The 14,933-nt window shown below is 38.7% G+C and overlaps 1 protein-coding gene across 1 annotated transcript in view; it reads left to right on the forward strand.

Annotated features, from left to right (window-relative positions):
• Positions 1 to 10,563, forward strand: part of POLD1 (DNA polymerase delta 1, catalytic subunit) — a 91,254-nt gene extending 80,691 nt beyond the window's left edge. The window contains exons 25-27 of the mRNA XM_075280229.1: positions 2,789 to 2,841; positions 4,255 to 4,352; positions 9,867 to 10,563. Of these exons, the coding sequence (XP_075136330.1) occupies positions 2,789 to 2,841; positions 4,255 to 4,352; positions 9,867 to 9,963 (248 nt within the window). The 3' untranslated portion in view covers positions 9,964 to 10,563. The remainder of the gene's footprint in view (positions 1 to 2,788; positions 2,842 to 4,254; positions 4,353 to 9,866) is intronic.
• Positions 10,564 to 14,933: the final 4,370 nt, after the last annotated feature.

Here is a 14,933-nt window from a genome sequence, read left to right on the forward strand (position 1 = left end):
GTGAATAACACCTGTCAAATGATAAGACATGAGGCAGAAATTGGACCGTCTGTTCTTGAAGTTAGTGTGGTGGAGACAGGAAAAGAGGGCAAGTGTAAGAGTATGAGCAACTTTTAACATATTCCAAATAGTAATAGCTAGTAGTCTGGGTCAGAGGAGGTCTTCCTGTTTCTATGGTTAGTATCTACTAAAGTGGCCCAAAGTAGGCTAGTTTATTAACCTGCGGCAAGGTCATGGTGCCAAAGTCTCACTGATGACACATGGGGAGCAAATGCTAATCCTTCTGGTTAAATCTCAAAGAAGAGAAATAACACAAATGTAACACATTGTGCATTGCAGTTTGCTGCTTATGGGGCTGTGGGATGTGCAGTAAAAACAATTCCCATCCATGGAGTCATCAAATACTGCTTACATTTTGGTGTCAGACACCACAAGCTGCTTTCAGTTATTTTATGTTCCCTCTGCCTCATTGGGTCTGATCTGTTTTCTTAGCATATGGGTATTTAATGTTACAGATTTTGTTTTGGATATATAACCTTAAACTATGCCTAAAAATATTTGCAAAACAATTGGTCATGTCTAAGTCCAGTTTGACCTCGCCTGCTGTCTTGTATAACAGGTTACTGCTTGTGTAAATGAAAAAAACACACAACGACGTTCCACATGACACTAGGGCATATAGGTCTGTAATCTGTCAGACCACTAGATTGCCTCATTACGGAGACAAACTTTTCACAAACAAATAATGGTAAAGGACAGCTCCGAGAGGGGTCCCAAAATACACAGCGTTCAGTAGTGGACGTGATGCTTAAGGTGCTAAACAATCCAGCACCATTAATCTTTCCTGTGCAGATTCCACCAGCAAGTGCCAATATTCTATCACTTATATCCCAGGACATGCCAGCTATAATCTGGGAACAGAGCAACAACTCTGTTCTCTTCCTTTCTCTGCCACCCTAAGAACTATTGAAGACACTGTGAAATCCCTCGAAACACCCAAGGTACAACTGCTCAACCCGCGCCATAATCTCCACTGCAGTAGACTTCTCATATGAAGGAGCTCATCCAGACCAGCATATCCCAATTATAAAGAAGGAGATGGGTAAACTGAAGATGAAGCTTAATGTGGTCCACCAACAACTGTTGGGATGAAATTGGATTCCACTATTAAGCAGTTTAAGAGTTTATCAGAACAGTTGCACTGGAAAATAAATTGCCTTTGTGGGACCTGAACCTGTGTTGCACCCCTGAGGTGCTAGCAGAGATCCACAAAGTCAGCTACAGGATCTGGCGTACATGGGCTCTAGCAACAATGATGGAAAAGGGAGATTCATCTGGATCATTTGTTCCCAATTTAAATCTGACTACATTTATATGCAACATATTATCCTTGCTCTTTGGGGATGAACAAATCATTCATTGCCATATAACTTGCCTTTGTCAGCAGCACACTGCCCTGTTTACGTGGTTGTGATTTTTTTACATGGATAACCAATTTGATCATCCAACAAATGAGCATTTGGGACAATATTCAGGTGATTGAATCTATATTTACAAGAATCAAATATCTGGAACTAGTATCTCTAGTTACCCTTATACTCAATAATTGGCTCAATCATCACCTCATGTAAAGGGACTAGACCACCTTTTTTTTCCCTGGGTCTTATACTACCTTCTCTTCAGGAGATCAATGCTTCTCTTGGAACTTTTCAAGAGCCTTCCAAAGCAATCAGAACTCTTGGCTATGGAAATCTATAGTGGGCTTATTCATCATAACAGTGATATGATGGTCGACATCCACTCCTCAGATATTTATATTTCACGGATCTAGGCTGTAATAGCATTAGTCTTGCCATATGTCCAGATTTTATATTTATTGTTAGTATGCCTAGACTGACTGTCTCTCTCCAGGACACGACATCACTTGTAATACTATTGCTGTTACTAGGAAATAGGGGAGTATGCATGTCAACATATTGGTGGGGGGCATTATGCCCTGCCCTTTGTTTAGCATCCTATGATACTAGTTGCTTTAATCGTTATATCGCTCTGCAGTCATGCACAAAGATGAGGGGCATGTGCCAATCTTCAGCGTATCTTACTTTATAATTTTATTTGTATCCGTACCCCGTGTCAGTATTAGAGTATAAAAATTTTAACGCTGACATACAAAACCATCCTGTGCCCTCCATAGATCTCTGACCTAATCTCCTGCTACCTGCCCACACCTTGATAGGTCATCGTTCAGCATATTTACTGTATATAAAGTATATTACTTTATGGAAAGAATTAGTTACAAAGTTGAAAGAAAATGACTAACTCATCCCAAGGAATGAGCAGAGAACTTGTATATGACTCAACCTGACTAACATTTGTATTAACCATTACCATTAGAAGTCAGAGCAAACTGTATCTTGTATTTTATGCCCCATTTCCTAGTTTATACACCTGTACAGACCGTCCCTGAAATCTGGATCTATCTATGTACATTTATAGAGAGGAAAACAGCTCATTCTCATATTAACTAAAAAAAAAACTTCATGCTATCATGGCTGATAAACCTAAATCTTAAAGTGTGCGTAGCACATTGCAAAAGCAACCGATTGGATTCTAGCTTTCATTTTTTAAAGGCCCTTTGCAGTGCAAAAGCTAAAATCAGAAGGGTTTAAAGTTCTTTATTATAAGATTATAAAATGTATAAGTCGCTATACATATATTTCCTCATAATAATATATGAGCGTGCCATATGTTTTTTATGTTCCCTTATAAGAATGTTGTCATCTTCTAGGTGCGGTCTGCAACTATTGCAAGAAGAGAGAATCTGAGCTTCACCAGAAGGAGGTGAGTAGGGGGTAATATCTCTTATTAGGGTCTCATTAGACCATGCATGCTCTGCTAGGAATTCTGGGTAAAGCCTATACAAATAAGACTTTATTAGTGAAAAAGAGGAATTTGTATCATACCTACATTCATAACGCACAATGCAGATATGATATAATGAGGCCCCTGTGTTATCTATAGTGAAAAGCTACTGCTTAGAGGACCTCTTGGAGTACTTGATGCATTGCTTTAAAAGTCACCATGTAATATTACATCTTTGCTACAGGGCAAGGTGCAGAAGTTGGTGGCTTTACTGCGACAGCCTAGGGGTTTCAATAGGCAGATGACAGTAAAGCTTGCTCATGTGTATCTATAACACTTCATGATTTTGATGGAGTTTCCCCATTAAATGCACTAAGTTGTCAACTCATTGAATCACAGTCAAAATTAATTTTCCAAGAACTACTAGCAGACACTATGAAAATGGTTTCGCGAGGTGTTTTTATGATAAATGTCATTATTTTGAGTGATGCTTTTCATGGCGTTTTTAACAGCATTTTTTTTGTATGGCCAGATGCAAATCTATAGGGAAATTTCAAACACAAACCATGAAGCTTTGGTGTTTTATAGTGTTTGTGTTCCCTGCCCCTTTTGGTTAGGTTTACATCTACAGTAAATTTAGTCGCAGATTCTGCCAAATTCACCAAAGTAAAACGTCCTGCATGCAGGACTCTCATCCAACAAAATGACGGGTGCTATAATGGATTCCCAAAATACTAGAATATAAGCAATGAAAAATGCTTGAAATTTCTGTCAATGTTTGTGGAGGTGGCCTAGTGTTAACATGTCCACAGGAACAAGTGCATCAGTGATATCATCAGCAAAGAAGCACTGGAAAGTTCTGATAACCCGAATGACATGTAAACTGCTTTATTACATCTATTTGTGTCAGCTTTATCAAAGAGAATGGAGACATTGGTCATGAGCCATTTCTGCTAAGATTCGCAGGTGCCGCTCAAATTATTATTTTTTTCTCTAGTGCCATAGAAAGCCAATTGAAATTGTAACTACCAACAATTCACATCTTAACATTGGCCATCTGATTCTTTGAAAGTTATCTGTCCTGAAAAGCACATTTCAGAATTTAGCATGTCATGTGACAAATCTCATTAAAATAATCTGTCCATTTAATCCTTCGGAAGTACCCAAGCTTTGTGGCCTCTTCAAGTACATAGACTGCTAGTCCAAAAGTCAGTGTTATACTATACTAGCGAACAATAGTATGCACTATGCATGGGCTTACTAATTCAAATCTTTATTTGGATACACCATATTTTACATGGGAATGATTGAAATATTAAAATTCACAGCAAACGATGAATGAAGGTATTGGTTCTGCTCATTCCAAGCCCTCCACCACATTTTCTCTTTCAGGTTGCTCACCTGGGTTCTCTGGAAGAGAAGTTCTCTCGCCTCTGGACTCAATGCCAGCGCTGTCAGGGAAGTTTACATGAGGACGTCCTATGCACAAGGTGCGGGTAGTAGAGAAGTCATTTCAGATTTTAACAGGACATAAATACGGAAGATTTATATTTATGGAAGCTGCATGACCTATATTTGGGGACACAATATTGTTGATTGTCCTCACCTTATTACCTCACCTTTAAAGGAAAACATATCTTTCCAGGTTTTTATGAGCACTTAAAGGGAAGAATTACGGTATGAACAGGAAGCTTTTTTAAAATACAAGTAAAAAATCCTCATTTAAATGTCCTGTCATTTCTGTCTCTCCAGACCAATCCTTTCCATTTTTGGTCCACACAATCCAGAAGGAAAGTTGTCCTTGTTTGTTTTCACATGATTTCTGCAACCAATCACAGTCCTCAGTGGTCACATGCATAAATGGCACATTGGTTTGTAGTAATCATTTGATGACAACTGGGACATGGTCAATATTGGACAGTGCAGACTGGAGGATCAATATTTCATAAGGATTCCTTTTTTTTTATCCCTTTTTTTCCCCAAATAACACTAGTTGGCAAAATGTTTAGGTAGCAAGTTAGCTTTCTAAAATAGAAGTTTTAATTCTTTATTTTTGTCAATTAACTAAATTTAAGTAAATAAACAAAAGAGAAATATACGTGGAATCAATATTTGGTGTGACTGTCTTGTTGAAGTCTTGGAAGTGAAATAGCCCCCACAGAACCCTGATCTCAAAATCATGCAATGTCTGGGATTACGTGAACAGACAGAAGTATTTAAAGGGGTTGTCCCGTCACAAGGATCCTATCTATAATGCTTGTAAATGTGAATGTAAGACTTTTCCTAAATACAATGCTTCAGCAAAACTGCTTTGTTTGGCCACTATCTCACTTTATTCATTTTTTTGTGGCCACAGCCCTGACCTGAGTCAAGTGATGTGTCTGCCTGCTCTCAGGGGGAGGGAGGAGGGATTAAGTACATGGAGCGAACCTGGAGGGGGGGGGGGGGGGGTAGTTTACCCTTTGGGGGACAGGTGAAGCCAGCAACATCGCTATGCTTCTGTCCTGCATGAAGCAAGTAGCGGCAGAAGCGATGCTGCTATTCCGAGGCGGGGGGGCGGAGGAGCGGAATAACAGCATCGCTTCTGCCGCTGCTGTCTTCATGCAGGGCAGAAGCATAGCGATGATGCTGGCTTCACCTGTGCCGGCATCTAACTCCCCGGCATCCGCTGTAATAGGCGGATGCTGGGGACTGTTAGACGCCGGCACAGGCACATCGCTATGCTTCTGCCCTGCATGAAGTCAGCAGTGGCAGAAGCGATGCTGTTCCGCTCCGGGGTCACATATGCAAAGCCAAGCGGTGAGATGCCGCCGGCCCTGCGTGCAAGCTCATACACCAGTCTAACCTTCACAATGCGAATACAGACCCACAGGGTGTCGGGTCTGTATTCGCATTCTGAAGGGTAGACTGGTGTATGAGCGCGCATGCAGGGCCGGCGGCATCTCGCCGCTTGGCTTTGCATATGTGACCCCGCCCACCAATGACGAGACAAAGCCGGAAGACAGAAGATTTTAGAGGAACGAAGACGGGTAAGTATGCGACGTGGGAATACCCCTTTAAGGAAACCACAGCCATAGAAGATCTGTGCTTAGTTCCCAGATATGTCTGAAACAAATCTTTACAGAGTTCTTTCATTAACGTGTATGCATATCTACCTATCAAAATGGATACAGTTGTGAAAGCAAAGGGTGGTCGCACCAGATATTGATATGATTTATTTTCCTTTCTATTCATTCATTCATTCATTTAATTTTGTTAGTTGAAAAAATGAGCTATAGAACCGCCTGTGTTTGAAAGCATACTTTGGAACATTTTTGTTCCGGACATGCCTAAAACTATTTTACTATACTGCCTTTTGGATCTCTGGCCTGAGCTGTTATATTCCAGGGCCTCTTGGTGCTCAGGACATTACCCCTGGCCTAATTACTGTTTACTGATCACATTGATATACTGTTGTCTGAATCTTTAGTATGCATCACACCTGTCACTTTGTGATAAGATTTCCAGATTGGTATTGCATTGATTTCACATAGCGATTCGCACCTCATCAGACATCAGTTTTCTCACTTTGTACAGTATCACCCTCTAATCTGTGCTTCTGTATAGACAATTCCAAATTCCCAAGGGAAAAACAAACTGGAGCTTATCCAGCTACAAATTCCCTGCCCCGCTCACCAGCTGCCAGGGGTGGGGTGAATATGGCCCTGTGCACATGTGTACTTAGAATATGGCTCCCAAAAGATCCCTTATCAAGGGAAAACTGTCTCTCTCAATGCCCGGGCCTGGTGGCAGGTGCTGGCTACACAGAACCGTTGAAGAGACACCTCACATCTAGCTTGGGTCCAAAGGTCCCTGAGAAAAATCAGAGCGAATGACAGCAGCTATGCTTTATGGCAGATTTGTTTTCTTTCTGAACAGCTTTAAATTTATAGCATTCATAAATGAGACGACGTAAAAGTATACTTGGAAAGAGCTAAGGGTAATTGGGTTTTCACTTCTATTTACTGTGGATAGCTCAGGAATTTCAGTTGGTGACCCATGTTTGATTTTTAACTGTACCTCTATTTTCAGATACTGAGATTTTAATAGTCTTGACTTTTTAAAGGTATAGTCCCATGAGCATAGCCCCTGCCTATATGTCCTCATAAGTCATAGATGGTCCACCACTGTATGAGCCAGACTGAAGAACCACTGCCATTCTGTTGGGCTTGGCTCGTCCATGTCTTGCATGTCAGTCAGCATGTTACTTGCCAGTGGTCCAGGTCCTCTAACCTTTAGAATCCACCGTAACTTAGAGAAGAAAAGAGAAGGGAGATTCTCCAGCTTGGTTTTAAAGCGCTTTTTTTTTTTTTTTTCTACAATATCAGAATTTGGACGTTGATACCAATATCATGAGTCTTAATATCATGAGTCTTAAACACAAAAATATGTGACGCACTATATTACTTTCAGCATTGAGGTTAAAGAGTTATGTGATGGGGTTACTTACTATTAATTATTACTTACTATTAATCCTAATCAAACTGATACAGTAAGATTCATTCACATGACTGTGGTCCCTCAGTGAAATACAGTCTGTACAGGGACTGTGTTTTGTTTCATGGACAGAAGACTGTCGTGTGAATAAGTCCTTAGCCAGTGGCGTGTATAATTGGTGAAAGCCCTAGACAGGTATTACACAGTAACTGGCTAAGGACTTATTAACACGACAGTGTTCCATCCATGAAACACAGTCCGTGTTGCAGACTGTATTTCCCTAAGGGACCACAGTCATGTGAATGGAACTTACTACATAATATGGATTATTATGATTAATAGTAAGTTTTATGTGGACAAATGCAACAGGACATTGAGTCTTGCGCTTGAAGATGAAAGAATGTGCACGCTCTTTACATAGTTATAAAATAAGGGAAAACACTTGTGTTCAATTGCAGGAATAAAAATGTCACATGATAAAATGAATATTGTGGACAACTGGTACTGATTTATTGGCATGAGATAGCTGCCGTCATATTGAGTCCATATTGTGTTTGCCAGCTGTGTTATAATGTAAGGAGTGTCTGCATGTGACTCTGCAGGTGCTCCTAAACCACAGGTAACTGCAGGGTAGATGTAGATATATATATATATATATATATATATATATATATATATATATATATATATATATATATATATATATAATATATATATGACATATATATATATATATATGACATATATATATATATATATGACATATATATATATATATATATATATGACATATATATATATATATATATATGACATATATATATATATATATATGACATATATATATATATATATATATGACATATATATATATATATATATATATATGACATATATATATATATATATGACAGCCCCCTGTCGTGACTGTACATAAACAGAAAACTGTCAGTCACTTATAGGACTGTCTGCTTGACTTTATAAGAGGGCGTTCACACTAGCGATGCTGCTGTTGTATGTTCTTAGCGTCCATTAGAAAATGTTAACAAACTCTAATTGATCTGTTAATTAGAACAATTAGATATTAGATTTAGATATTAGAATTAGATTTCAATTGGATATGTTTTATTATCCGTAGTTATCAAATCTGTCACAGGTCTGTTATTTTGTCGGAGATAATAACACAGGGTGCAGGGCTTTTGCTCTGTTTTTTGTTTGTTTGTTTGTTTTGTTTGTTTTTTTTTTTTTTTTATAATATTGTCTACGATTAATGGACATATGACCGATACCAGTCCTTTTATTAAAAAAACAAACAAAAAAAACCCTGGTATAATAATAGATACTAAAGTGTAGAAGCCTCCCTACTGTTGACACCGATTTGTCCTGTCATGAGTTAGTGTCTATTTACCGTCCATTATGATCGGTGTCTCTTTTTTTTTTCTCTCTCTCTTCTCTCTTTATGGACCCTGTCATAACAGACTCTCAACGATAGTATGAATGAATGACAACCTCAGTAGTAAGCCAGATTTGCATATAGGTCAGTCCATCCATTGCAGTTCTACAGGTAGTATGCATGGAAGAATTGAGTTTTGACAGATTAGTAAAGCAATGTTTTTGTCCAGTTACATATGATACCAGATGAAACATGGCCCTGCATCTGGTATCGGGTCTGACAATGTTCTTTATTGACTGAAGTGTTTTTGCATCACTGGTTCTTTTATGCATACTACTTGTATAACTGCAATGCATGGACCGATCTATATATGACTCTATGTATAGTGGACAATGGTCTAATGAAAAGGGCTCAGTTACAGTAGGAAAAAATGTCTGTGTTCTTCAACGGTTGAAAGGAATCCCTTTTATTAACAACCAAAAGTAAAAATTCCAAAGTGACAACACGCACCCAATGTGTTTCGGGGACTTTCATTTTCTCAAGTGTAAAAAAACAAAAACAAAACAAAGGATTGAGAAAGGGAAAGAAGTCTCCAAAACGCGTAGTGTGCTTGTTTCACTTTTGGAGTTTTTACTTTTGGATGTCAATAAAAGGGTTCCTTTTGGAGAGCACAGAGTTTTTTTCCTACAGTAAGTGAGCACTTTTTCATTGGTCACTTGTCAACTATATATATCCATTGACGCCCTGCAGGAGAAGCCGATGACGTGGTAACCTCTGCTGCCACCCTGATCTATTATGTTCTTAAGGCTTGATTGGTTGTTGTGACTTGCACAACCACATAAGGTGAGAGGCCCATCTGGTCTATTCTATGCTGCTTAATTCAATTATTTTAAACAGTGTTATACCATATGCTGCTTGTTTTTATTTCTCTGTAAGCGACTATATGTAACTGGGGCTCTTATTTATATATGTTGTAATATACTCAAACCCATATTCACTCAAGCATCTAAGGAAAGAGTCCTGGTTTTCTATTATATGTGTTTATAGGTTGGAGAACCCTCCTGCTAACACCATGTGAAAATCATTCTAATTCGTATAATGTATTCCATTGTAAATCCTTTGTTTTGCTCCACAGTCGTGACTGTCCCATATTCTACATGAGAAAAAAGGTACAAAAGGACCTTGATGACCAAGAGAAGCTGATCCGGCGGTTTGGACCTCCTTCTTGGTAACATCCATACCTCTTATATAAAGACCCAAACCATGGGTTATGTGACTACAATACTGGATCAAGAGTTGGCAAACATACGCTTCTTCCTATATGGGCTGGAGTTAACCAAATATAAAATGTTGGTCTTTCTGATCTCCACATATCAAACATCAGCTAGCAGCAAATATCAGCATTTTGTTTCTTACATTCATCAAGATGTAGATGCCTTGAAGAAAATGTACACTAGTTTGAAGGACCTAGCTGGGTCTGCAATATCTTAAATACACTTAAGATGAAATTGACATTTTAATCAACATTTAGGGTTCTTCATGTGTACATAACCTCATACTTCAACCTTATATTCTCATGACTGTGACAATGGGCAATGTGACAGCCGCATTAATTTCACTGTATGTGAATGGGGGGTAATCACATGACCGATGTTTTTTTTTTTTTGATGGTCTGTTGTAAAGGACCTTCAAAATATAGGTAATGCTGTATTTTTGTTTTCACAGATCCCTCCAAATGTGTAAGGGATCCATGAAGGTGGTTGGCCCACAGGTGCAGAATGGCCATGGATGTTATAAGGGGGCATTCACACAATGTAACGCGGCGCTGATTCTGGCACAATAACTCGTGTAAGAATCAGTGCTGCAAAACAGAATCGCATTGACTTCAACCTATTGATTTCAATGTGTTAAGCGCAGTAAACGGAACTCATTGAAGTCAATGGTATTCTGTTTTTCAGCACTGATTCTTACGTGAGTTATCATGCCAGAGTCAACGCCGTAGTACATTGTGTGAATGCCCCCTAAAACTGGCATTTTGCATCTTGGTTGTGGGTTTTACAGGGATTATGATGTGCTGTGGAAAGCCATCATGGTGGAGTTTCATTTAGTTACATTTGTAAATGTAATAGTTCAATTTCTAGCCGGCTAAAATAAGTTAATGACTTTCTTCTGGATTTTTGATAGATTTTCACTATAGTTTGGATTATTTTGCCTAAATTGAAAACTTTTGTAATGTTTTGTACCAATATGTAATAAAAAATAGTTTTGACTTTGTTACATTTGTGTTTTTTTTGTTTTTTTTTGTTTTTTTTTTGGGGGGGGGAGGGGTTGTATTAACTGGGCAGATTTATGGAAATTATTTTCTCTTATTTTTGAGTTCTTATTAAAACAAATTAAAACTTTCATTGTTCTAGTCACACTTAGTGCAAGGGTTATACTTTAATTGGGCTTATGAGAATAGTTATTTGAGATGAGCACATGATGTTTGTATATATTTTTTATATTCTTCCCAAGGCCAGGATCACCATGTCTAGGAAAAGGTTATGACTATATTGGTGTCCGCCGTGCAGGACTTTTTTCTCTGCCGATTTTCAGTGGTTTCGGAGGAACAGATGGGAACCTAGCTTAATGCAACTAGAGAAAGCTACAAAGCAAGGATTGCGGCAGGTGATGAATGCTGATAATGAGGAGGACGGGGAGGTTTATTTTAGCCTTAATATATGTCTACAAGTAAGGGGGGTTCCTTGCAATAAACCTGACAATGTGGCTATAGCTGAAGCCAGTCCCCAGGCCATCTCTGAGACTTTCACTTCTCTGTAAACGAAAAGCCGATTATCTTTAGCTGTATTAAAGTATAGGCCGTGCAGTAACCATACAGCCAGTAGTGATACACACCTAATTTAGGGTATGTTCACACGGCTGAATTTACATTCCGCGTGTGAACACTTCCGTGCGGCTAGTGCAGTGCATCGGCATTCCAGATCAAGCCCGAAGAATGGTCCTAATTGGGAGGGAGCCTCTTGCAGCAAGATAGGGCAGCTTGCTTCTTTTTCTTTCGCTAATAGCCAGTGAAAAAAGAAGCGAGCGGTTCCCATTGAAGTCAATGGGGAGCCATTTTTTGAGGCGGATTCCGCGTCAAAAACTTCTCCGAAAAACTCCATGTGAACATACCCCTACTGGGAAGTGTAAGCGGCCTGAACTCTATTTGCAGCTATAGCCAATGCAGTACATTATGTGGCGATTCCCTTTCGTAGGCTTGGCAATAGGGCTCTTATTTAAGTTGAATTTAGCCCACAGCTAACCGGTCACCATTTATATTTTTAATGGATGTAAGTTAAACAAATCCGGTCCAAATGCTGCTAAAAAATGCAGTATATGAACTATTGCTGTAGTTTTTCAGTTTTTTTATTTTTATTTTATGTGTTATGATTGGTTAGTATATAAGTATATACGTTTTTATTGGCTGCCTTTGATTAATAAGGGGAACAAAGTTCTCTGATTCACCCCTCTACTTTCCTTTAATCCACATCCCCATCCTTGGCTGAACTTGGGCAGAACTTTTTTTTTTTCTCCGTCACTTCCACAGCTCTTTAATTTTTCTCTTAATGAAATACATGGATCATATTCAGGTATCTACAGGTTGGCACCAATATGGATTCCATTAAACTGCTAAAATAAAAAAAAAAACTTTTGAAACTTTTTTTTTTTTAATGACAGTAAAAAAAAAAAACTAAAGTATTTCATTATAAGACACAAGAGCAGCAGCCTGGCCAGGGGTGGAGACATTCTTTCCGTGCAATGTATCAGCTAAGTTAATCTGTTTCCTTGCAGATGTCATCTGCAGATTTACAAGGGATGTGTGCTTTGTCTGTATTGCAGAATACTTTTTATTTTGTAATATCCAGTGACCATATGTTCTGTGCTTGTGACAAACAACTTGTGCTCAACATCTACATATACTTTTCCTTTTTGTAAAGTCAAGCAGCAGGAAATGTTTTACCCTGTTAAAAAAAACAAAAAAAACCCATATATTTTAATAAACATATATCTAGCTGCACATTAATTACTGTAGTCTGTAAAGTCACACTTACCTGCACATTATTTGCATTGTTAGTTGTGACTGAGCTTGAGGGCAGAAGATGGAACAGCTGCAGACCAAGCCAAAAAGTCAAAGGAAGAGCAGATTGTTTGTGTACAGAGGCCAAATTCAAGAACCCAATTTTCCTTGCAGATTGACGTTTCATCCTTTGGATCCCGTTCATTTAACATGACCTTATTCGGGTCAGTAAGACGATTCATGTAGTGACTGTATTTCCAGGCCTGACTGCAGCTTATTGGGATTGAGCTCATGGCATCCTACTGATTTCTGATGGTGAACTATCATTACTGACCCTTGATGCTGTGTGAATGGGGCAGTGGGCCCGAGCTGTTTCTAAAGCTCACTGTGTCATAAATTAGAATGATCTGAATTTAGTTTCGATGTGCCATGGTCAGGTGGGAAATCTGCTCTTAGTGGCCATCTTTTTGGGGTAACAAAGGGATGTTATCCATGAGGAACCCCTCTGTATGACAATATGTCCTTGGTTCCCATTTAAAAGCATACCCAGACCATTATGCTTCACTAGAAAATTAATTTCATCATATCTAACATAAGTCCGAGCTTTCATAAGGTCTGGACTCCTTGAGTTAATAGGTCTCACGTCCCATGTCTCCATACTGGTCATACCTTGGTACTGGATTGAGCCCCTCATCCCCATTTATTTTCTCAGGTAGACCTATAGGTATCACTCCTCGCTGCTTAAGACTAGGTAGCACTGTTTTTTCTTTCTTTCCCTCTCCTCCTTTCTTTCCCTCTCCTCCCCTACCATAGGTTCCTCTGATTTTTCCTTTTTCCTTGATACCTTTGGTTTTTTTTTTGTACTTTGTATTGTGGTGTCTTGCATTACCGTGCTTGTTTGACCTCATTCTTATGTCACCTTTTGATTGTTTTTGATGTGATATTCACTATGTTCTACTCGGTTGTTATAATTTAATACCTTTGAAACTAAAAACGTACCCAGATTAAAACATGTTATCTATTAGTAGTATTTATAAGGATTTCCCAGATTAAATTGACCGCTGGGTAACATTACCCTATACAGAGTTAGTATTGTCGCCATCCTGTAGCAGAAGTGACCGACTGGTAGACCTTCCAGGTCTGATGGAGCAGGTAGAAATAGTGTGAAGAAAAACATCTATTTTTCTACTTTTGTACTCTCAATGGAAAAAATAATCAAAAACTGTTCTGTATTACCAAGGTCCGGCAGTGTCTCGTTATTTTCGTTCCACGCCCAAGACTCATTCTTAGTGTGGTAAAGCAGCACTGGGTCTAGTGAAGCACTTTTGGTATGTCATACTTAAATGCATCTTTACAGCTGCCTTTGTACTACGTTACATAGTTAATAAGGTTAAATACAGACGCTGGTCCATCAGGTTCAGAGGAAGACAAAAACCCTTCTGAGTGGATACCAATTAATATTATATAGGGGAATATTTTCTTCCCAACTCCAAATTTGGCAATTGAAATAAACACCTAGCTCAATCTCTCCTCCCTAGAAGTTACGGTAGTTTTCTATCATTTATAGTAAGAGTAATTTAAACCCTCAGTGTTGTTTTTTTATTTTATTAGCTATTAGATCTGTTTTAAAGGGGCTCTATCACTAGGAAAAGTCATTTTTAACTAATCACACCTTTGCATAGCCCTTAGAAAGTCTATTTCACACCAACCTTTTGTATGTAGATTGCCTCACTGGTTTCTGAATAAGTCCGTTTATATTCATATGCTAATTAGACTAGTGCACGATAGAAGGTGCACACCTCTCCTATTGTCTTCTATGGGAGACGGCTCCTGCTGCTGCTGATGACTCGCTTCCTGTTTGCTTCCCACACATAGAAGATAATGGGAGAGAGGAGGCTGCTGGGAACTTCCTGTACTGGCTGGAGGCTCATTAGCATATGAATAAAAACGGACTTATTCAGAGACCACTGAAGCAATCTACATACAAAAGGTAAGTGTGGAATAGACTTTCTAAAGCCTATGCAAGCATGTGTTTAGATAAAAATGACTTTTCCCAGTGATAGAGCCCCTTTAAATAATGTTATCTGCTTATCTATCACTTTGGGTAGGGTATAGTTTTATTACTTGGACACTTTTACATAACAT

The sequence above is a fragment of the Leptodactylus fuscus genome, chromosome 6 (assembly GCF_031893055.1).
Source record: "Leptodactylus fuscus isolate aLepFus1 chromosome 6, aLepFus1.hap2, whole genome shotgun sequence".
Classification (NCBI taxonomy): Eukaryota; Metazoa; Chordata; class Amphibia; order Anura; family Leptodactylidae; genus Leptodactylus; species Leptodactylus fuscus.